The 21,706-nt window shown below is 38.5% G+C and overlaps 1 protein-coding gene across 14 annotated transcripts in view; it reads left to right on the forward strand.

Annotated features, from left to right (window-relative positions):
* Window positions 1-21,706, forward strand: part of CACNA2D1 (calcium voltage-gated channel auxiliary subunit alpha2delta 1) — a 407,082-nt gene that overhangs the window by 55,737 nt on the left and 329,639 nt on the right. For 13 of the 14 annotated variants that reach the window (XR_013952784.1, XM_080597562.1, XM_080597555.1 and 10 more), the window contains exons 2-3: window positions 1,694-1,775; window positions 20,281-20,397. Coding sequence is in view for 13 of the 14 variants with exons in the window: in XM_080597562.1 (XP_080453688.1) it covers window positions 1,694-1,775; window positions 20,281-20,397 (199 nt within the window). In the remaining variant the exon portion in view is untranslated. Of the gene's footprint in view, window positions 1-1,693; window positions 1,776-6,713; window positions 7,036-20,280; window positions 20,398-21,706 lie in introns of those variants that run through there. The other variant, XM_080597561.1, reaches the window with a different exon arrangement.

Below are 21,706 nucleotides of genomic sequence, written 5' to 3' on the forward strand. Positions count from 1 at the left end.
CATTTTTGATAATCTCAGTACCCTTCTGTTAGGTGGTTCCCATTCCTACCTGCGCACAGATTATTCTGAGCTGCCAGAAGGTCCTTCATGATAGAAGTCAGCCAAGAATCTTCTTTTGCATTTGGATGACTAATCTTTTTATTCTAAAGCATGATGAAGGATCATTTAATAAAAGTCCCAAGTCACAACTCCATGATACAGTCTGTGACCTTTCAAGATATTGATTGTTGTTTAACACAAAATATATTAATAATGGTGGAAAGAAGGACTAAAACCAATCCTCCATAATCTTTCTTATTCTTCCAAATTTTCCAAGTTGCAGCAAAAATAGTCTCTCTTATTTTTCTCTTTCCTGATTTCATGTATAATCTTTTAAGCAGCCATTCCCAATGTATCACATTAAGACTAGGAAATGGCTAGGATAAATATAAATATCTGTTCCAGGTTTCAGAGCTGAGAGCAGTAATAATGACAGGAAAGATATGATAGAGGAGTTGGAGACGAAATTTTCTGGCTAGGCAAGCTACACCACTTTCTTCTGTTACTGGAATAAGCATAGATCTCACTGGAATACACTTGTGCCATAACTCGTTTCCTGCTACAAAATGTGACATTGCATGTAAACATAAAAACTGTATTGGATCCAATACTTTTCCAAAGATTCATGTTTACTGCGCTTAGGGAGCCAAGTGTGCGCAGCAACAGCAGCCAGGAGCAGGTGCCCCTGGCCAGAACAACTCATGCCACCTATACCTGTGGCTGCCTGTCCTACTTCTTCTTCCTTGGAGTGTCCAGAGAGGGGCTGCAGGCCAGATTTACTCTGTTTTGTCAGCCTGCTTCCAGTTGCTGTTTTTCTCTGCTTGTTCTATCTGTTGGCAGAGGGACCTCAAGCCCATCCAGAAAGCTGTTGCTGTGAATGAGCTGTAGGCCAGGCAGGTTGTCCTGGTGGGCAGTGCACAGGCTCTGTTCTGGTGGTCTTTGCTACAGCTAGTAATAGATATGATGGCATGTTTGGTTTACAACAGACTAAGTGTGGGGGCCACACCAGAAAACTGTATGAGAACATTCATCCTGTGTAGGTCGTCAAAGTTTGGTAGAAGCTCTGCTAGAGGAAATAAATAATAAAAAAAAAAAAAAAAGGAAAAAGACGGTAAATTAGGCTCTATCACATTTGGAAATAGACCTCAGTAGCTGTCAGCAAGAGTCTCCTGTAGTGATATGGTAGGGACAGTGTCTGGAGAGCACCAGGCATACTCCACCTGCTGAAAAGTAGAAGAAAAAAACACATGGCTTAGATTTTAGACAGTGAAAGAGAACACTGTTAGGATGTAGATTATTTTGGTCTATTACAAGATGATTATTTTTTAGCAAAGAAAACTCACGTATATTTTATATTCAATAATATCAACATATTCTGCTTTTTTTGTCCTTTTCCTGTAATATATAATTAAATGCAAGATCCTCACATGATTATTGAAAAAGTAAGTTCATGCATAAGAGAGGGAGAAAAGGAAAACAGAGAACATATCTAAAGCAGATTCACAGCTGTATCAGGTGGACTTCAGTGTCAACCTATTATGTGAGATAATAATACTTATTATCTGCCAGCCTTTATTTGTATTTGAGATTGTCATAGGTATTTGCCATTGATTTGACTGGACTTCTCTTTCTCTCTTCTTTTTGGTTTCTTTAGGATAAAATCATGGGTAGATAAGATGCAAGAAGACCTCGTAACTTTGGCACGAACTGCAAGTGGAGTGGACCAGCTTGCTGCGGTGAGTTGGAAGACATGCCTTAGAGTGCAATAACAGGAAGAGTGAAATGAATGGTGTGCATCATCTAGGTATTATGATCATTTAATTGTAACATAGTAAAAAGACTCTGGGAAATTAAACTCTGTAGTGTTTCTCTTCTACAGTGCTTACTGAAAGAGAAATGAATAACATAGGCATCATTCAATTCTCTCTTTTTGTGTTGCAGCACTTGCTCGTTGCTAATATTTAATCAGCTATGCAGCATTGGACATAAGGCTTACCATTACTGCAACACTCCCACCTGAAACAAGTGCTTTTATGTTATATGTTTGTCAGATAAAGTATTCAGGAAGCAACCATTCACAGCAGTGGAACATTCTGCTCTATATTAACAAGGGAGACCATTTTTTGACATATATTCACAGCTGTGAGGCAGCCGTTGGCTACAAGAAACAGATGAGAATGAAAATTAGTTATATTCAGCTATTTTAATTTAATACAAAGTGTGTTTTAGGAATGAACTTATTGTTGTAGGAAAGAAATTATTGTTTCATTGAGAAGACATTTTTCTATGCTATAATGCTATATTTCATTCACGGAGACTAAAAACACATTCTGAGATGGCAGAACAATGTAGTCACAATTCAGAAAATGTCAGGATTAGGCTACCTAAACAACTTTGTTTATATATTGTCACCCAGTATGCAACCACATGTTCATATATTTCCCTTTCCCTATCCCTGCCCATCCTGCTGAAGGAAGGACTGTGGCACTGCATGTACATGAGGAACATAAATACAGTTTGCAGAGATTATTTTAGTTGTGGCCTTTCCTAACATTTGAGTACTTGATATTGCAAAATGAATAAATGAGTATTAAAACAGATGCTTTAAATGCAGTTTTTAATCTTGGAAATCCCCAAACAAACAGAAAATACTGACCGAAACCAAAATATTGAAATCCTAGCAACAAAGCATTAGATTGATACACATGTGGGTTTCCACAATAGGATCTCAACAACGCAGAAATGTCTATCACTTAAGCTTCCTGAAGAACTTAAGGTTATTCCAGCATGGAAAGCTGATGGGATTTTTTGTAGGTGGATTTCACACATATCTGCTGACAGAGGACAAGAAGGCTTGCAAATCATATCTCTCTCTGCAGGTTTTGGTGAGGAGTTTCTGCTAAGTGGATGCAAGGTCCCTTTTGCTCATCTGTTCTCTGTGTGATCCATTCTCCTCCGTACTTGTGGTGTCTCTTTTTCCCCATGGGGTGGTTTCACAATGCTAGGTAGCTCAGCTTCACCATGCTGCCCTCATTTCCCACCCCCCCAAAGGACAAGGGGAGAAAATATGATGGAAAAAAACACATTTGTGGATTGAGATAAGGATAGGGAGACCACTCACCAATTACTGTCCCAGGCAAAACAGAATCAGTGTTGAGAGATTAATATAATTTATTGCCTATCACTAACAGACTAGAACAGTGAGAAACTAAAAGCAAACTAAAAACACCTTCCCCCTGCATCCACCCTCTTCTTCCTCCTTCCCCTGAGTGGCACGGGGAAGTGGGGGCTGTGGTCAGTCCCTAACGCTTTGCCTCCACCACTCCTTCACAAGTCACTCTCTGCCCCTGCTCCACATGGGGACCCTCCCACGGGATGCCGTCCTTCCCGAACTGATCCTGCAGGGGCTGCCCACAGGCAGCAGCTCTTTAAAAACTGCTCCAACACGTGTCCGTACCATGGAGTCCATCCGTCAGGAGCAAACTGCGGCAGCAAACGGGCGGCAGCTCCCCCCAGACCCCCTGCTCCTGCGTGGGCTCCTCTCCACGGGCTGCAGCTCCGGCCCGGGGCCTGCTCCTGCGGGGGCTCTCCATGGGCCGCAGCCTCCTCCAGGCCACATCCACCTGCTCCACCGGGGGCTCCTCCACGGGCTGCAGCGTGGAGATCTGCTCCATGTGGGACCCACGGGCTGCACGGGGACAGCCTGCTCCACCAGGGGCCTCTCCAAAGGCCGCAGGGGAACTGGTGCTGTGTGCCTGGAGCACCTCCTGCCCTCCTTCTACACTCACCTTGGTGCACAGGTGTTTCTTTCGTGTTTTCTAACTCCTCTCTTTCAGCTGCTGTTGCATGGTTGGTTCTTTTTTGTTGTTGTTTCTTATATGCTCTCTCACAAAGGTGCAATGAGCATCACACAGACCAGTAGTGGATTCCTTTTGGAGCCGACTGGAGCAGGCTCTGATTTAACAGGGGGCAGCTGCTGGACTCTTCTCACAGGGGCCACCCGTGCAGCCTCCCCACTGCAACCAAAACCTTGCTATGTGAACCCAGTATACCCCACCATCCCCTTGTTCAGCGTCATATGTCTGATCCAAAATTGGCCTTTCCATTCCACGTTACTGCTATGCTGGTTGGGCTATCTTTCATTCCTCCTCAATACATTCTGTGTTTCTGTCCCAGTTTCTACTGACAGGTATTTTTCTTCACCCTTCTTACCTTTCTCTCCATTGCTAGTTCTCAGTCTCAGACATGTAGTTTTCTCCTGTTTTATTTCTCCTTTCCTCTCCAGTCTCTTCTCTCCTTATTCTTTGCCTGCCATTTTCCAGTCTGTTGTCTCCTACCTCTGTATCCCAATCATTTATCCTTTGTTCCTCATTTACTTGTCATCTATTCTTTCTTGCACTGATTAGACCATAGGTGTGATCTGGAGATCACTGGAGGGACCAGAGTAAGTCTGAGTTTTAGTAGTGGAGGAAGCATGATGGGAGTGAAACTGTCTGGGTTGGAATATGTCTGCAGGTAGGATCTTGGGGATGTAGCTGAAAAATTTCTGCAGTGACATGCAGTTGTTTTTCAGGCTAAAATTCAATAAACAGGAAGGAGTAAAAGATCTATCTTTGAAAGAACATTTTATGTTTTTAGTCTACAGTGATGGGGCAATAGGATATTTCAAAGAGAAATGGTTTACAGAGGATTTCTAATTGAGCAAAACAATGAGATAATGTCTTAACCATTTTGCCTGGCATTTCCACGCAAACAAAGTATAGTAAAATAAGTAATGAGAAGCCAAGAGATTGACCCTCTCACTCTTTTTTTTTTTTTTTTCCCCTAAGGAAAATGTTAGTTTGTATAGCTAAAATTTGTAAAACTTACAAGCTGCTAAAATAATCTTCTAATAAGAACTGCTGGATAAGCATAGTAATATGCAATGCCACTGGCTATAGTTATAGTATACAATAGTGACATTCATGCTGAAAAAAAAAACATTATCTTTGAATACTGTAGGTAAGTTTCTTTTCCAAAGTTAGAATTTATACCACAGTTGAAGCAAATCATAAGTTATCCCTGAGGATATTCACAAGATGGTCAATATTTGCATGTAATTTTAGGATTAGAAGCAAGAAAGGGGGACGTTTCAGTGTAAAATATCCCTCTGTATCAAAGCCATTTGTTTGACCTAAATTGCATGATGTCTTTCACTACCACCAGTTGTTTTTAATTAGCTCTCTTCTCTTCAAGGGAAAACAGTCTCTCCCTCTTTTCTTCTGTTTGCAGGTAATTCTCACTTTCACATTTTTGAGCAACATCATTTCTTTTCTGCTTACTGCCTATTAATGTTTAGTCAGATCTCCTCTGAAATGAACCACAATCTCGCAAAAATGGAGATTACAAGACATTAAAAACAGCTTGCTTGCACGCCTGTCACTTCTATTCACAGAACTTATCCTCAGTTGCTTAAGCTTTAAAAATGCTTAACAGTTCGACTGAATTTTCAGCTTTGATTCTAGCTCATTATTTTGACTACTTCCAGAATTCTTTGGACCAAGCCTGTAGTCTTCGTACTTTTGGAAAACTTCAAAAAAAAAATTTTTTTTTTTTTTGCTTTTTTACCCTCCTACCCCAAAGCAGAGTGATCAATTCAAAAACAAGGAGCACAGTGCTTCTGCTATAGAACAGTAGACTTGACTTTCTGTGAACAGCTGTAGTACTAGAGTATGTAGTTGTGGAAAGTTATTCTTTGGTCAGGCACATATCCAGAAGGAGAAATGTCTTTCCTTATTCTTGAAAAAGTCAGTTTTGATTTGGCCAAGTGATGATGTTAAAACTCATAAAAAAGACATTTCACAGCTTCTAACCATTTTAGCCTGCTGAACTTGGACTCAGTGGAGGAAGTCCCACTGATTCAGGTAAACTTTGTGCCTTCTTCATACAGCTGGGTCTTCTGCAAAGAACCCTGAGGTGACTAAGATAGCTCTCAAGGTAGCACATTCACTGCTTTCTCAGCTGGAGTGAATTACTTCTTCAAAAGCCAAGGATTTTTCAGTTAGCTGCTGTACCATGCAGGTTTATGGTGTTTCCAAACTTATTGAGATGTCTTGGGGTTGACTGGTGTTATACATACTTGTACGTAAGTTTGATGTTTGTGTCTGTTTATACAGCTGGAAATTATACTACACAATGGTCTGTTCTGGAGAACTGTGAAATACTATCTTCTGGCCACAGTGGAGAGGCATAGGAGAGGCATAAGCATTGACAGAACTCTTGATATATGTGATTTTAGACTGGGGGAGAAAGAATGTAAAACTCAAAATGTAACATCTACTTCCATACGAATAAAGAAATTCAGAATAAAACACCTTCAAAATTAAGTGAGAAAACTGTTATGTGACTGTTTAGTGTCTCCATAAAAGTCAGTGGATGCAGACATCCAGTGAGAGAACTTTTTTTATCTTTAAGGTGTTTATATTCATCATGTACTGAATTTAATGGACTCACATTTAGGAAATGAATCCCCTCAGAGGAGGGTTCCCTTTTCTTTTTTTCTCTGAAAGATTTCTTAAAGTTACTTGGAATCACAATATCGTCCTGGTGACTAACAACATTCCTCTTGCTTTTGGACAGATAATAGAGCCATTGTAAACCATTGCATTAATAACAACTTCTGAAAACATCTTTACGGTATGCATAAATGATTATATAATCATAAATATTCCACATAGTGTTAAAAAGGAGAAATTATTTGGGATTTTATTTAGTGAATTACTTCAATAGTGACTGTTTCTGAAAACATGAATATGTTTATGCCAATGGATATTTCATCAACTCTTGTTAGCAGTGATGACAGCAATACCTGTGGTAAGCAAAGCTGCCAAAAAAGCTTGGATTCCAGTGAATGAGAAGTTCTAAACTGCTCTTATCCATAGCCTTAAACAAAACTACCAGTATAACAGGAGTAGAAGGAACAGAGAAAATGATTGTGTGTAAGAGATGGAGAGGCAGGTGAGAGTTGAGTGTTTTTTTAAAGTGCACAGAGAAAACGTTCTTTAATATATCGATGCTCATTTACTCCTTTGCTAAATTAGTGAGTAAGGACCATGCAGAGAATCCTGATCCAACCAGATACTGGGCTCAGATTTTCATTTCCTTATTTAGAGCTTTAATAAAAGATCATTCCTCCTATGAATTTGTTGTGGTAGATTGTTAGTTTGGCAGTACATATCAACACAAATACTAGTGCCACATAAATGTGAGTTCTTTATCAGTAAGACTGATTGTGTTTAAAATGCAGTCGCTCCTTGTATCTCTCAAGTCTTACTTATACTGTCTGGGAATGGTCTCAAAAGAGTCTTCCAAAAATAGTTCTTAAGTACATTTTTAAATACTGCTTTTTTTTGGACATTAATTGGGAATTAGAGCAAGATCTGGGAGAATTCCAACTTGGATTTAATACGTACGTAATATCTTCATCACAGTAATGTGAAGATTGGTTCAACAAGTAAGGAAGTCAGGATTCAAGATGCCAAAATAGTCAGCTGGTTGAAAACTGGCAGAGCTCCACTGACTTCAGTGGATTACTCCGATTTACATTAGCTAAGAATTATGCCTAACATTTGATTTACAATTCAAGCAGGTAAAAACTATTTTTGAGAAGAAAACAAAACAAAACAAATTTTAACCATTTTTACATAATGTAAAAAAGAGAGGACATAGCTTGATATTACTGCTGTTGTAGTTGCTGAGATGAAAAGGGTATTTTTTGGTACTTTCCATGATTTAATAGACTTTTTTTCCCCTAGAAGAGCAAAGGGAATGTTCATAAGGTGGTTTTGTATGTACAACAAATTGAGACTTGAAAGCAAGATTACATGATACACTGTAAAATCTTTAAGGAGGTAAAAGATGTCTAACATGCTTCTTTAAATATCTTTCGAAAAAGGCACAGCTTAGTATATGCCCTTTAATGGTATAAATGATGTGTTTTAAAATATAAAATAGTGATGTAATTGTCATTTCAACTTAAAAGGGTTCATGTAACTTTGTCCTATTTGTGAACTCTCTGTGCTGTCAGGCATTATGAAGCTGCTCTGGTAAGAATGATAGCAGTCTCTACAGAGCAAATAGACTTTCAGGGAAAAAAATAAAGAAGGTATAGGCAGCACTTTAAAAACATTTAAAATCCATGCAGCAAAATAAATATTGAGCATGTATCTTATCTCACTAGCTTCATTTATCTGTAGATGTTCTATCTTAGTAAAGAAAAAATTGCACACAAAGTTCAAAGTCAAGTTCTTTACCTATGAAGAGTTACCTCAGCATGCTGAAAAAAATAGGTAGAGATCCTATTGAACTACAAGATTAAGTAAATAAGTAGTCACATTTTGATGGAAGTATGCTCAACTTCTATTTTCACATAGACATTTCACAGCAAAGGCCCATGACTAAGCTAATTGACAGCTCTTTTAATCTAATAAACTACAACAAGTATGCGTTTGATTTCCAACTCCTAAAATACCTCTAGGGACAAGAGAGAAGAGGGAGGGATCCTTGCAGTACACAGAGAGGAAGACCTCAGAGTAGAGAATATGCCTTATAGCTATGCACAAGCCTGTCTGTTCCAAACTGATTGAAGAGAATCCTATTTTACATAAACACTGCATTAAAAATGTGGGTCTGTTAAGAGCTTTGACGTGACAAACACACAGGAGCTTCACTGTAACTACTATGGCAAAGAAATGCCATCTTGTACAGTGTAACCTTTTCAAGCAATGGCATAATCGAACAAAACAGCAGTTAGAGATGCTGTTCCAAGGAAATCTAGTCTCTGAATCTGTTTCCTTTTTGGTACATTGCTGTAAAAACAATCCATGCATGATGTTCATAAGGCATGCTATTATTACAGTCCCAGGAGCTGTAGAGTGAACCCATATAGACTGACTTGGCCTTTAAATGATATTCATGCTGAGATGAAGTATGATGGCGGATGGACACTAGTGGGGTCCCTCAAGGCTCCATTTTAGGGCCAGTCCTCTTCAATGTTTTTATAAGTGATTTGGATGTAGGACTAGAAGGTGTTCTGAGCAAATTTGCCAATGACACCAAACTTGGAGTTGTGGACTCGGAGGAGGGTGGAAAGGCCTTGCAGAGAGATCTGGACAGATTGGAGAGCTGGGTGATCACCAACCGCATGAAGTTTAACAAGAGCAAGTGCCAGGTCCTGCACCTGAGACAGGGCAACCCTGGCTATATGTACAGACTGGGCGATGAGCCGCTGGAGAGCAGCCCTGCAGAAAGGGATGTGGTTCACAGCAAGTTGAATATGAGCCAGCAGTGTGCCCTGGCAGCCAGGAGGGCCAACCATATCCTGGGATGCATCAAGCACGGCATTGCTAGTCGGTCGAGGGAAGTGATTGTCCTGCTCTACTCTGCGCTGGTGCGGCCTCACCTCGAGCACTGTGTGCAGTTCTGGGCACCACAGTACAAAAAGGACATTAAACTGTTTTAGAGTGTTCAGAGGAGGGCGACGAAGATGGTGAAGAGCCTAGAGGGGAAGAGATATGAGGGGCGGCTGAGGTCACTGGGCCTGTTCAGCCTGGAGAAGAGGAGGCTGAGGGGGGACCTCATTGCAGTCTACAACTTCCTTGCGAGGGGGGGTGGAGAGGCAGGTGACCTATTCTCCATTTTCACCAGTGACAGGACCCACGGGAACGGTGTTAAGCTGAGGCAGGGGAAGTTTAGGCTGGACATCAGGAAGAGGTTCTTCACCAAGAGGGTGGTTGCACACTGGAACAGGCTCCCCAGGGAAGTAGTCACTGCACCAAGCCGGTCTGAATTTAAGAAGTGATTGGACTGTGCACCTAGTGACATGGTCTAAAATTTTGGGTAGACCTGTGCGGTGCCAGGAGTTGGACTTGATGGTCCTTATGGGTCCCTTCCAACTCGGGATATTCTATGATTCTATGATTCTATGAATCCAAAATGAAACAGAGCTACACACGGGTGTTTGTTATGTGGCAACAAGTTCCATTCACAGAGTCAGTCTACCAGCAACTGTTAGATATTTTTTATTTATTTTCTCTCTTGAATACTATTTTAGAATAATTAGCTCTTTCTTGCCGAACACGCAGCCACGGTTCTGCGTGAGCACATTTCAGCCATTGCTCAGTGTGAGGTCTATGTGCTTAACACACAGATGGTGGGAGTCTGCTGAGGCACTCAGATTGGCAGCAGATTCCCAGTCCGTGCTTTCAGATTTTCAGATCCTTGGATCAGTCCATAGAGTTTAGCTGAGACGAGTGACTTTTAAGACACTGGTCTCTGAGCTGCCCTGGAGCATGAATGTTCAGGAAGGTTTCCTTCTGCCAGAAGGAATTATAACCTAATGGTAATTTTCTGTTGGAATTATTACAAATTTCAGCAAAAACACTGTTATGTTCTAGAAGCTCCACAGATAGAGGCATGCCACTAACTTTTCATCTGTAGAAGCTGTCATATGCCACTAAATTTTTATCTAGAGAACCTGTCATATAGAGCTTTCCTTGATCTCTTCATTAACTGTATAGAGATCTGTGCAAGGGGAGGCTTTAGCAGCTTTCTTGAGATGAATGTAAAATTTCTATTTGCATGTGTCTTCCCTACTGTCATCATAGGTGGTCTGAAATTCCTGGTGTGAAAGGTGGCTTGACAGAAAAGTTGACAGTAAATGTTTTAATTCTTACTATTTTTCTCTGTGATCTGCATGATGTTGCTCTTCATTAAAAATCATAAAGGTAACGGAATGAATTAGTGAACACTTTATATAAATTTGGAATTATTAATTCAAACAATTAAGCCGATACAGAGAATTTAAATTTCCATGTATTTTTACTAGCTGTACTCTTTTTTTTTTTTTTCTTTTCTTCTTTACTGTATTTATCAGGTTGGATTCAGCTTGAATATGGTTTAGCCAAAGGCAAAGAGTTTTGTACCTCATGCTGTTTTCTGATGAACTACCAGATGGACCTAGGGGATATATGGCCACATTCCAGAATATACTACATTCATCCTTGTTAAGGTTGAAGTAATGGAGAGTTTTATGACTAAGGAAGGTATAAAAGAGAAATGTGAGGTCTTGATTTTTTTAAGTAGGTTTGATTTGAAGAATAACATCCCAAATGCAATTAGTTTGCATTTCTCTGAAGGCCTTTTCTATGGATTTTGCAAGTCTGAATTTCATTTGGTTGTTCTGATTGTTATAGATTCTGATTAATTTGTCACTATTTTAACCCTGAATTTTTAGACACTTATGACTTCTGATCAAACAGAAATATATTGATGTGAATGTGTGAAGTCTCCATCCTTCATCACCCCTGAAACCGGAAAAAAATAAAATAACTAATGCCAGGATAACCATGAAGCTGTTCACTGCATGCCCTGGGTGTATTGTCTAGTGCTGTAGGAAAGGAGAGCAAGTGGTTAAAGAAGTTGAATATGGGAATCAAGGAGTCTTTCATAAGCAGGCAATAGATTGTGGCACAGAGTCGGAGTCATAATGGCTGGTCTCAAAAGTCAGAAAGTATTGTATCCTTTCTGTTCTCCTTTTGTTTCTTTTTATTTTCTTTAAGAGAACAAAAGTCTAAAATATTTTTTAACCTCAAGTAAAATAAAGAGGAATTTTAAGTCATAAAACCTAAACGCAACTAAATTTTAAAGTGTCATTTGGAAAAGAAAATTAAAAACAAAACTAACAAAACAAAAATCACAGGTGTTTTGAAATTATTGAAGCATTTCTTGGAACTTCATTGGATTACTGGTTTTATATTAGATGAAAATTTCTTGAGTTCACGCCATTTCTATGGGTGATTCTAGCAGGTCTATAACTGCAGTTTTCTGTGAATGTGCATTTTCTTACACCGTTTTTCTCAGGAGCAGAAGGAGAAAAATCTGAAAACATGGAACCAACTCTAAATTTTCTTATGCCCTCAGTAATTTGTAATGTTATAGATCGTTTATCAGAAATTTGGAATAGGTAAGTGGGCTGAGTATGAGGCTAGTGCTCTGAAACGCCTGAATTGTAAGCATAAATTAGCTATTGTACACCATTTACATTTGTGTCTTTTGCCTCATCCCTAAGGCGAGGACAACAGTTTGCTGTTGGAATGGGGTGTGGTGATGGGAAATGAGTCCAAGATTACTTTTAGAATGGAATCTCTTGAACATTGTTATGAATGGGTTGTTACAGTGAAACCTAGGCATTTCATGTAATCATTGAGAAGTTGGAGTCCATTTACAAGATTTAAAATAATATATGAAATGGGTTAGACTGGTTAGAGATTACCAAAATACAGAAACTTGATTTTTATAATACAGTATTTACAAAGGTATGTCTCATTTGAGTGGTATACCACTGCCACTACCATGCTCTACAACCAAATACTAAAGCTGGAAACGTTAAAAATAGAATCCTTCAAACTAAATTCTGTTGAGTTTACACATTGCTAACCAATGTCAAGAGGTCAGTAAAATTAAATCACTTTTAAAAATGCAGACTGGAAAATTTCAAGACACATCTGCAAGTTCTCTTTGTAATCCAAATGGAAATTAAGAGATTGTCAAAACACAGGGAGCCTCATTTATTATTTGCAGATGATGCTCTCCCTCTGCTCCCTTAGCAATAAAATGGCATTTTGAAGAGTTCCTTCTTCCAGCAGGCAAAATCAGCTGTAAGTCATTAAGAATAGGTGGCTGCATTAACAAAGCTTGTTCAGGCTCAAGGGAAGGAAGGGGTAGCCTAATATTACTGTAGTTTTAATTACTATTTGATGATCTGGATAATCTTTGTGAAAAAAATGTTCTTGGTTCATTTACAGCTTTCCACTGGTTTTAACACTAATAAAAATTGTCCTAACACTAAGAAAAACTGTCCTATTCTTGCCTCACTTTATGGTCATATATAGATAATGGTTGTAACTAATCAAGAAAGCTAATCAATTTCCAAGTTTTCTGGTTAGTAAAACATCAAAATAGAATTTGCTAATACCCTATGAATAAAAATAACATTTGGGGAGAGTCAGTAGGTGTTAAATGGCATTAACAGCAGCTGAGGCAGGATAAAATTTCCTAAAAGTAAATGAGTTTGACAAATGACACAAGTGCCCACCTCAAAATATGCCAGAAAAGCAGAAGAAATATAAAACGCTTTCTTTCTACTTTTCTTCTGTTACAAGAAAAAAAACAAATCACTTGTAAACATTCTACTCACTGCATGGGTTGGGATTCAAGGGTTCTCATCCAGTATCAGCTAAAAGTTTGAGCTAAAATCTGAAAATGCTGTGAAAGCATTAAATGATGTAGTCTTGTTGCTTAGTACTATACTGCCATCACTGTGAAACAAAATCACATGCCTTAACTACATTTTTTAATTAAAGGGGATTTTCAGATCCGTCTTTGATGTTGGTACAAAAGCAGAGGTACTCATGTTTTATGAAGATTTGAATGCAAAATAACAATTACAAAAATTACTTCTTAATTTTAAAGTCCTCTAGACTACTTTCTTAATTATAAGCTGTTGAAAGTGTCTGATGATTCCATCCTGCAAAGTATCCCTGATTATCTGCTTTCCTTTGAGTAGGCACCTGAGTGAGCCAATTGACTCTGGTACTACTTAGATTCTTTCTAATGTTAACTGAGACATAAGTGTTTCCAAAATGGTGCAGAATTGAATTCAGCCTGCACATATTACCTAGGAATGAACTCTCTGTGATAATTTTGTTCCTAATGTGTACATCACTGCTATGATATGGCATGGCTTTCAAAGTGGCAGCTGCCATGTCACATGTCATCTCAGATCTTAACAGCAGTCAGTGATCAGGCAAGTGGTTCTGAAAAGCAACAGATACAGTCAACTATTGTTTTTTCCTTTGTGTTATTGTCATGAATTTCAAGAATGAAGGCATCAGCAGGTTGCTAGGGAGCAACTGTAATCTTATTTATACATCATATAAAGCAGAGAGTAAGACACATTTAAAGTACTCAGTCTGATTTCTTTGTGTACAGAACTTGAGAAGGAACATTTTTCAATGTGTTCTGCAATGGATCACTTGTGATTCAAAGAAAAGAAACATCTTGTCAGAAAAAAAAAAAATCTCTGACGTATTAGAAATACAAATTGTAACTTTGAAAATAGGATATGATAGTGAGAAGACAGAATTTGTTCCCTTTGGGTAGATTACATAGTTGTCTGTGACTGTTCAAAATTTGAGTTAAAGGAAAATACCCACAGCAATAAAAAGTTAGCAGTAATAATGACTCTTTGATTGGAGTGATTTTGTCTTCTTTCCTGCTTCCAAGATCTCTTCATATATTTAGATGTCTCTCAAACAGTCACCCCTTCTTTGCTTTTCTCACATACGTGAGATCATGACATGTAACTTCATAGCTCTCATGAAGCCAAAAATGAATAATTTGTTGATTTTTTTCTGATAAATCAGTATAATTTTGTCAGAATATTTGTTTTCAAAACTTTACCTGAAATTTCAGTAAGAAATGTACTTTTTTTTTTTTTTTTTAATTTCAAGCAAGATGATTCCTTTCTCTCCAGGAATAATTTTTTGGGTCAATCTATATCATTTTGTTACAGAGGGGGAGAGGGGAAATGGAGGGCAATGAATGAACTCAACAACAATTCTGGACTGAGTTAAAGTAGATTTACAGATTAGAAAAACTTTTTAAGTTATCCCGTTAGCTACATTTTTATTTGATACTCTGATATGGTTCATTAAGCAAGGATTTTGCTTCATTCAAGAACAGTAAGTCAACTCTATTGTCTAGATAAGAGGCAGACAAATACTCTGAGAATAAAACCTCTGGACATGCCTGTTTCTTTCAGTAGCTATAAATGTGACTTGGGATGCTTGCTTAGCCTTAGGTTTAGAAATTTCAGAGCTACATAAATCTCAAACTAAGTGTTAGCAAAGAGCAGACATTGCTCATCAGTTCTTGCTGGTTTCAGCAGAGAATTATCCAATGCACAGAACCAGCTTTGGTGTTGAGTGGTGCCCAAAGCAGCACTCCCTGGTTGGGAGTACAGAACTTAACTTGAACCTGTCAGCTGGGCTGGACCCCAGCAGTGACCTCCAGACGCTAGGGTGTTTCTGCATCTAGCCCCCCAGCACTGAAGTCTCTGAACGTTCTTTTAGTTTGAGGACAGCTCTGTACCTAAGCTATTTCTTTGCTTTTGTGACATACTCTGCAGCAGCTAATAAGTAAAGTGCTCTGGAGTTGCTGGTGCATGAGTTGTGTATTGGAGAGGTGCTGGCTCTGAAAGTGGTGTCAGATTAGCTCTTTCTCAGCCACAGGTAGTAAATCTGGGATGGCCTCATAAAGAAATGTGCAAATATCTGTGACAAGTGTTCCCCAGTTCTCCTAGTTCCAGGCGGATAATGCTGAGGTAATGTTTCCTTTGTATAGCTTCCACCTGAGTCAGGGAAGGAGGGGAGATTTTAGTACTACGCTGTTGTAAGGGAGCTGGATGCTGGTAACAGTCTATCAGCAGCTTCAGACCTGAGAAGCAATGAACCAGGTCCAGGATTCATCCAGGGCCTCCAGTTAGGAGCAAAAGGAGATGGGGCTAGGGACAGGCTGGAGACAAGGCTACAACGTGGGTCCAAAGTTAATCCAAGAGATAGGACTGGAAAAAAGCTATAACAAACATCTGAGATGTCCATCTAGGAGACCAACTACCTATGGCATAGATCCAAGGTCCATTCAGGAGGTAGGGCTGGAAACAGTCATACCTACAGAGTAGCAGCCCAGGACTAGGCTGAAATGGAGCCCATGCACAGGGGTGCAGGCAGAGGATCCCTGTGAGGCAGGTCATGGTCATTAATTCCCACTAGCGCACTCAGGACCTTGACACAGGTCAGCAGAGATACATGCTCACCCACAGGCACGTAACAGAAATAAAAACTGATGGGAGACCTATAAAAAGACCAGAAAGCAGGTTCATAAGCAGGCCCCCATCACAACAGAAGGCTAGAGACTTTTTGGTAGGACCTAGAAGGAACTGGCCAAGGGATGTCCTCTCCAAAAGTAGGGGGAAGGCAAGAACAGATTAATAGAAAAACTGTTAATTAATTTGTGCTCAATTCAAATTTTATTCAAAAAGTTAACTGCTTTAGTATATAAGCTTGTAAAACCAACTCCAGATTTCAAGAACACTCAAAGTATCTCAAAGTTTTTGTCGATTTGTGGTCTGAAGCACAGTAGTGTCTTTGAACAGTAGTTTTACCTTCATAATAATCTTCAGCTGGTCTAGACTGATTATAAATATTGATTGTTCACCAACATGTCACACCAGCCTAGCTGGGCTATCTGATATTGGAAGTAGTATCAAAGTAGCACAAGCATAATAGATTTACCTTTGTACAGACAAGTAAGGTTGAGGTATTTTGTTCCTCTATTCCAAAGCACATTTTAAGGTAGGAAAAGACATATTATTATTGTTTAACAGTTGAAATTCTGAGTTTCAACTTCTTAGGACCTCATCTCATATGACACCTTACGTCCATATAAGTACTTGGTGGTGGAACTGAGATTGGTGTGTACGCGTCCGAGACCTGTGTTGGAACCTCAGCTAGGTTAGCACTGTTTGAAGAAATGGCTCCTTTTTTTCGTAAATTGGGAAACGGACAGTTAATATAATAAATAAAAAAAAAAAGGGGAACGGAATTCTGCTGTAGTTTAGAATGACTCAACTTGAATTATTATTCTTTGTTATTTGGGTAATCTTTGGAAATAATGCCAAGACTGCTGGCTATCCAAAACAGATAATTTATTACTCTCAGGAACTTGTATGAGAAGCTAGATTTTCTAACTGTGATAGAGCATGAGGGCCATTGAAATAAAACTGCAGCCTTACAAGCCCAGGCCAACGCCTGCCACAATGTAGAAAGAGTCATGCAATGAATGTGCATCTTTCATTCTCTCAATTTGTACAGAAATGTTTGACTTTCCCTGGCAAGTCTGGTAGAAAGCAAGAAGAATGTCTCTTTGTAGGGGATTTATAAATATGTCCTTGAAGACTGAATGAAGAGGGGCATGTTCAGCTGAGGAACAGGCAGTTTTTTTCATCTTTACCACATTCAGCTGTTGTCCTTGATCTTGTGTTGTTTCATATTCATATGATACCCCCCCATCATATTTCTTCTCTAAAACCTTGCAATTTATTATACCAGAATAAATATTTAGCATTTAGAAAGCCATTTTAATACATTCTTTCCTAAATTCAAAAGTCCATGGCTATTGACTTCAGAGAAAAATTAAAGCATTTTTTGTGCTATGACCTTACGGATTTTACTTAGTCATGCAATGAGGCTTTATTCTCTGAAAAATGCTAGGGTTTTACTGACAATTTGGAGAGCTTTTAGCGGAACATTAGTGATTAAAGTACTAAAAATGATTTTAGATGTAAAAGCCAGCAGAAACTTACATTCACTTGGTCAAAGCAATTTCATAAATTGTATTCAAATTAGCTCTTCTTAACAAGCCATGGAGCCTGCCAAATTGCATTTTGAAAAGCAAATGAGCACACCTTTGCTGATAAGGCCCTTTATGGCTATTTGAGATGAGCTTTTGATAATTGTGTTTGACTGTGAGGTGGGAGGCTTTGAGAATGAAAAGTTTGTTACAGAGAGCCAAATTCTGAGGCGTCTATCATTTCCCCATGTGCTGCTACACTGAACTGCTTCAGTGTTAGAACTGAGGTAGAGAAAAGGGGAGCAGGCAACAAATAAATTATGTACACCCCTCTTAAATAATTAGTGAATATTTCTTACGCTGTTCCTTGGTGGTTCTCATGGTTCAGGAAAATAAAGGAGTGTGTCAAGTTCTGAGTTACTTCTGATGCCTTTTGTTTAAGATGTTGTGGGATAAATCTTCCACCAGTGATACTAACAGGGGAGATAGGTGCTACGAGCCCTGGAGTAGGGTAACATAGAGGAGGAGGAGAAGAGTCAGCAACTCAACTGTATTGGAGATCTTGTGCAAGACTCAGTCTTTTTTTTTTTTTTTTTTGGGGGGGGGGTGGGTGTTTTTTAGAGTGGAGTGGGAGGGGAAGAGGTGTTGATTTTCATTTTTTTAAATTAAAGACATGCAGTCATTTCTGAAGCCTACCTTGTAGTTGGGCTTTCTCAGTGGCAGGACCAATAATGCAGGTTATGAAGGTTTTAAGTTGAAGCATGAACAGGACTGCTGTCATTTGTGGCTGCTATCTCTGTTAAATGGCTTGGACTTTTGCGCTATTTTTATAGCTGATAAAAAGAAAATATTCTTTTTTATTGTTCTTATTATTAAGTGTGCTCCCACTCGACCACACTTTGATAGTCCACAGCTTTCAAGTCACCCAGGATGGGAGGTTTGGGAACAAATTCCCTATAGCAGTGGGGTGTGTGAAAAACTGGAATGTTTTCAGATGGGGGTTTACAGGGTCAAGTTTGCTGTAAAAATGGATTACACATAGGGATGAAAACGTATATTTTTCTTCCAGGTTCTTGAACCCTTACAAGTATGGCTTACTATAACTTTGCTCTGTACTCAAAGGTTAATTCCAGATTCAATTTAACTCAGAATCCTGTGCAAATTTGATGTTTTTCAGGGAAAAATCTAAGAAATTCTGTAGTGATTGGTTGTAACGTAAAATTTATTACTGTTTTTTTGGGGGTAATTTTCAGCTATACTATTAAACTCTTTCATTATCAACAACAGCAAAAAGAGATTTTGTTGTGTTCCTGAGATAAAATTTCTCTGTGACAATTTTGAAAATCAAGCACCTCAAAAACATCCAAACTATAATCAGTGGTTGTTATAAACTATCTTTCTTTGTAGTGCTTTTCTACTTTTGATGCACTGAATTTTTAAAACTGTTGCTACTATACCAAGAATTAGAGCATATTCCAGTTACTTAATTACTGATGGAAGGACAGCATTTCTGTAGGAAAATAAATAAATAAGTAAATAAATCAGTGTTCTGAAATTCAAAAGTGATGGAAACCTTTGACAACTTATGAGACGTGCCTGATAAAAATTTGCAGATATAACTGTAGTTGTCAGAAATTTACTTGCAATAACACCCATCAGCTACAAGCATCAGAGGAAGACAGATTTGGTGAGTCTCTTTAAGGTCTCCATGGCTTTAACCTGAAAAACCTGGCAGGGCTGGTAGACTCAGCCTGGTCTGCAGTTTCTCAGTTCTTGTGCTGGCTTGTAGCCAGCACATTAGTGCTGGACCTGTTCCTGTGTGTGCCTGGAATTACTTCCCGGGAGACAGCACAGCCCCATCAGGCAGCCTTTCGGAGAGGCAGAGTACTTGAGTAAACTCAGGCCATCTGTTGGTTGCATAAATTAGTTCTCCCCATTTGCCCATCTAGCCATAAGGTATCCACTTTTAGTTTTCTTTTGCCAAACAATATATTTTTCTTTCTTTGTACAGTTCTATCCAGGACAGACAGGCAAATGATTTTTTTCTGTTTTTTCTTCTTTACTTCTCGTGGTTGTACGCTGCTCATTGTAGCGGCTTTGTTTAACAAATCAAATTATCTCATTTATATGTGCTCTGCTTTGTAAACAACAATGGTTCCTCACCAAAAACGACCTTTATTCATGACAGAGAAGAAACATCCCTTACCCCCTTCCTCTTTTTTACCCCTTCCCTTTTATTTTTTTAACATTTCCCTTTTTTTTTTTTTGTTTTGCCTTTTTTCTCTTATTTATTTTTCCTTCCTCTTCCTCTTTTCTTTCCTCATGAATACTTATACTATAAAATGAATAAATAGATAAGGGACTAAATCAATTGCATTAGCGTAATTTAAATTATTTACTTCAAAAGCATGTTTGTTGTTCAGTATTCAAGGAAAAATTAAATTCAGCAGTAATTATTTGGTTTCAGCTTCGGTCATTTTAAAAGATCCCTCTTACTTTTTTCTTAGCCCTCTATGAGACCCTGATTCCTTGAAAATTTAGAAGTTGAATGTTCAGTCACTAGAATCAGTCAGTTTTGAAGATTTACTAAATGATTTTTAGCGGTACCTTTTACATATCAAACAAAAATGTGAAGTATTTCTTTCATGAAGCACATTGGGATAATCCTAACAACAATCTTTCTGTAGATCTCCAGTAAGAACAGAGGATTTACTGATGTTTGTTCTGTCAAGTCACTGCTTATTTTGAATGTCAGTTGCCATCTTAATTTATTTCCATTTTTTCCTCTTGCAGATATATTTGAAATACAGAGATTTGTATACTGTAGAAGCCAACAACCCTCGTCAGCTAGTGGAAATTGCAGCCAGAGACATTGAAAAACTACTGAGTAACAGGTCCAAGGCCTTGGTGGTGAGTACTAATTGGTTAGGTTTTCTATTTAGTATTTTTAAAAATGTGTATCTACTATTGAAGCATGATTTTATTGATTTTATTGTTATTTTTGCTGCCTATACACTTACAGGTAGTGTCAGCCTGATGTGTACAGAACATGACATGTAGAAAGGCAGCTCACAACTTCATGGTAGAAAATGAACTCATTAGTTTAGTTGGCATAGGGCAGATGCTTATAATATTGATGGATAGATTAGGAAACATGGCCAAGTAACACATCAAATTATAAATAGATCAGAAAATAGCCCTCTACGTGATGCACATGAATGTTTATGACTTGAAGATCACTGTACTCTACAGTCATGATCTTGGGGAAACAGGAATTGAAGATTTTTCTTAAAAAGTGATTTAAAAATAATGGTGTCTTTGAAGTTATGATGTTAATTTTGGTATTACTGCTAAATAATTCTGTTGATATTTGTTTTCTTCATCTTTTCAGTTCCTCAGTCTTTCTTTATGGTAACAACTAATTCTTCTCTTTCAACAGATGTAGCCATGTGTGAATCACATTTATTTCTAGACCTATTCTATTTCTGACTTGATAATTTAATCTGTATTTCAATCATGTTTTGTATCAGCAAAGTTAATCCTGAGCTACTAGTGTGAAAATTGTGCTGCATGATGATCTCACGATTCTTTATGGTTTAAATAAACAGCAGCTATTTTTTGAAAATGTTTTTTTGTCAGCAGTCCCTTTCTGTTCCGTCTTATGAAAGGCCAAACCTGGATAATTGCTTTTTATGACTCCTACTTGCAAAAATATGAATCCTATAATGTAGTTTGCCTTTCAGATGATAGTGACCAAATACGCACAAGGGGCACCTGGATGAATTCATAAACATACATTTATAGAGTAGAGCTATTAGAAATAGACTTAAAGGACAGAACAGCAGGTTGGGATTCCCTGAGCAATTGCATATCCGCTTTGACTTGCAGATGAGCTTGGATGTGTCATTTGAAGTGCAAGTAAGAAGGATTAATTCACCAAACTTTACACACCTACTGTGTAGATTGTGTAGACGTTAAAACTCTGCTGGTTGTCCTAAAGCCCCTTTTTGTTCAGTGGATCAAAGCAGGTACTTCTCAGTCAGGACTGACCTGAAATGTTCTAAGACTATAAAATGGGATGAGCTACAGCCAAGAGTATGGACTTCTCTCTTCTTTATCAGAGGTGCCTAGATGTATATATCTATGCTGTTGGTGTGTAAAGCTGGGGGAAATGAGTTCCACTCCAGCAGTCCTTCTATCAGCACAGGTTGACTTAGCT

Source organism: Anser brachyrhynchus, assembly GCF_964034855.1.
Source record: "Anser brachyrhynchus genome assembly, chromosome: 1".
Taxonomy (NCBI): domain Eukaryota; kingdom Metazoa; phylum Chordata; class Aves; order Anseriformes; family Anatidae; genus Anser; species Anser brachyrhynchus.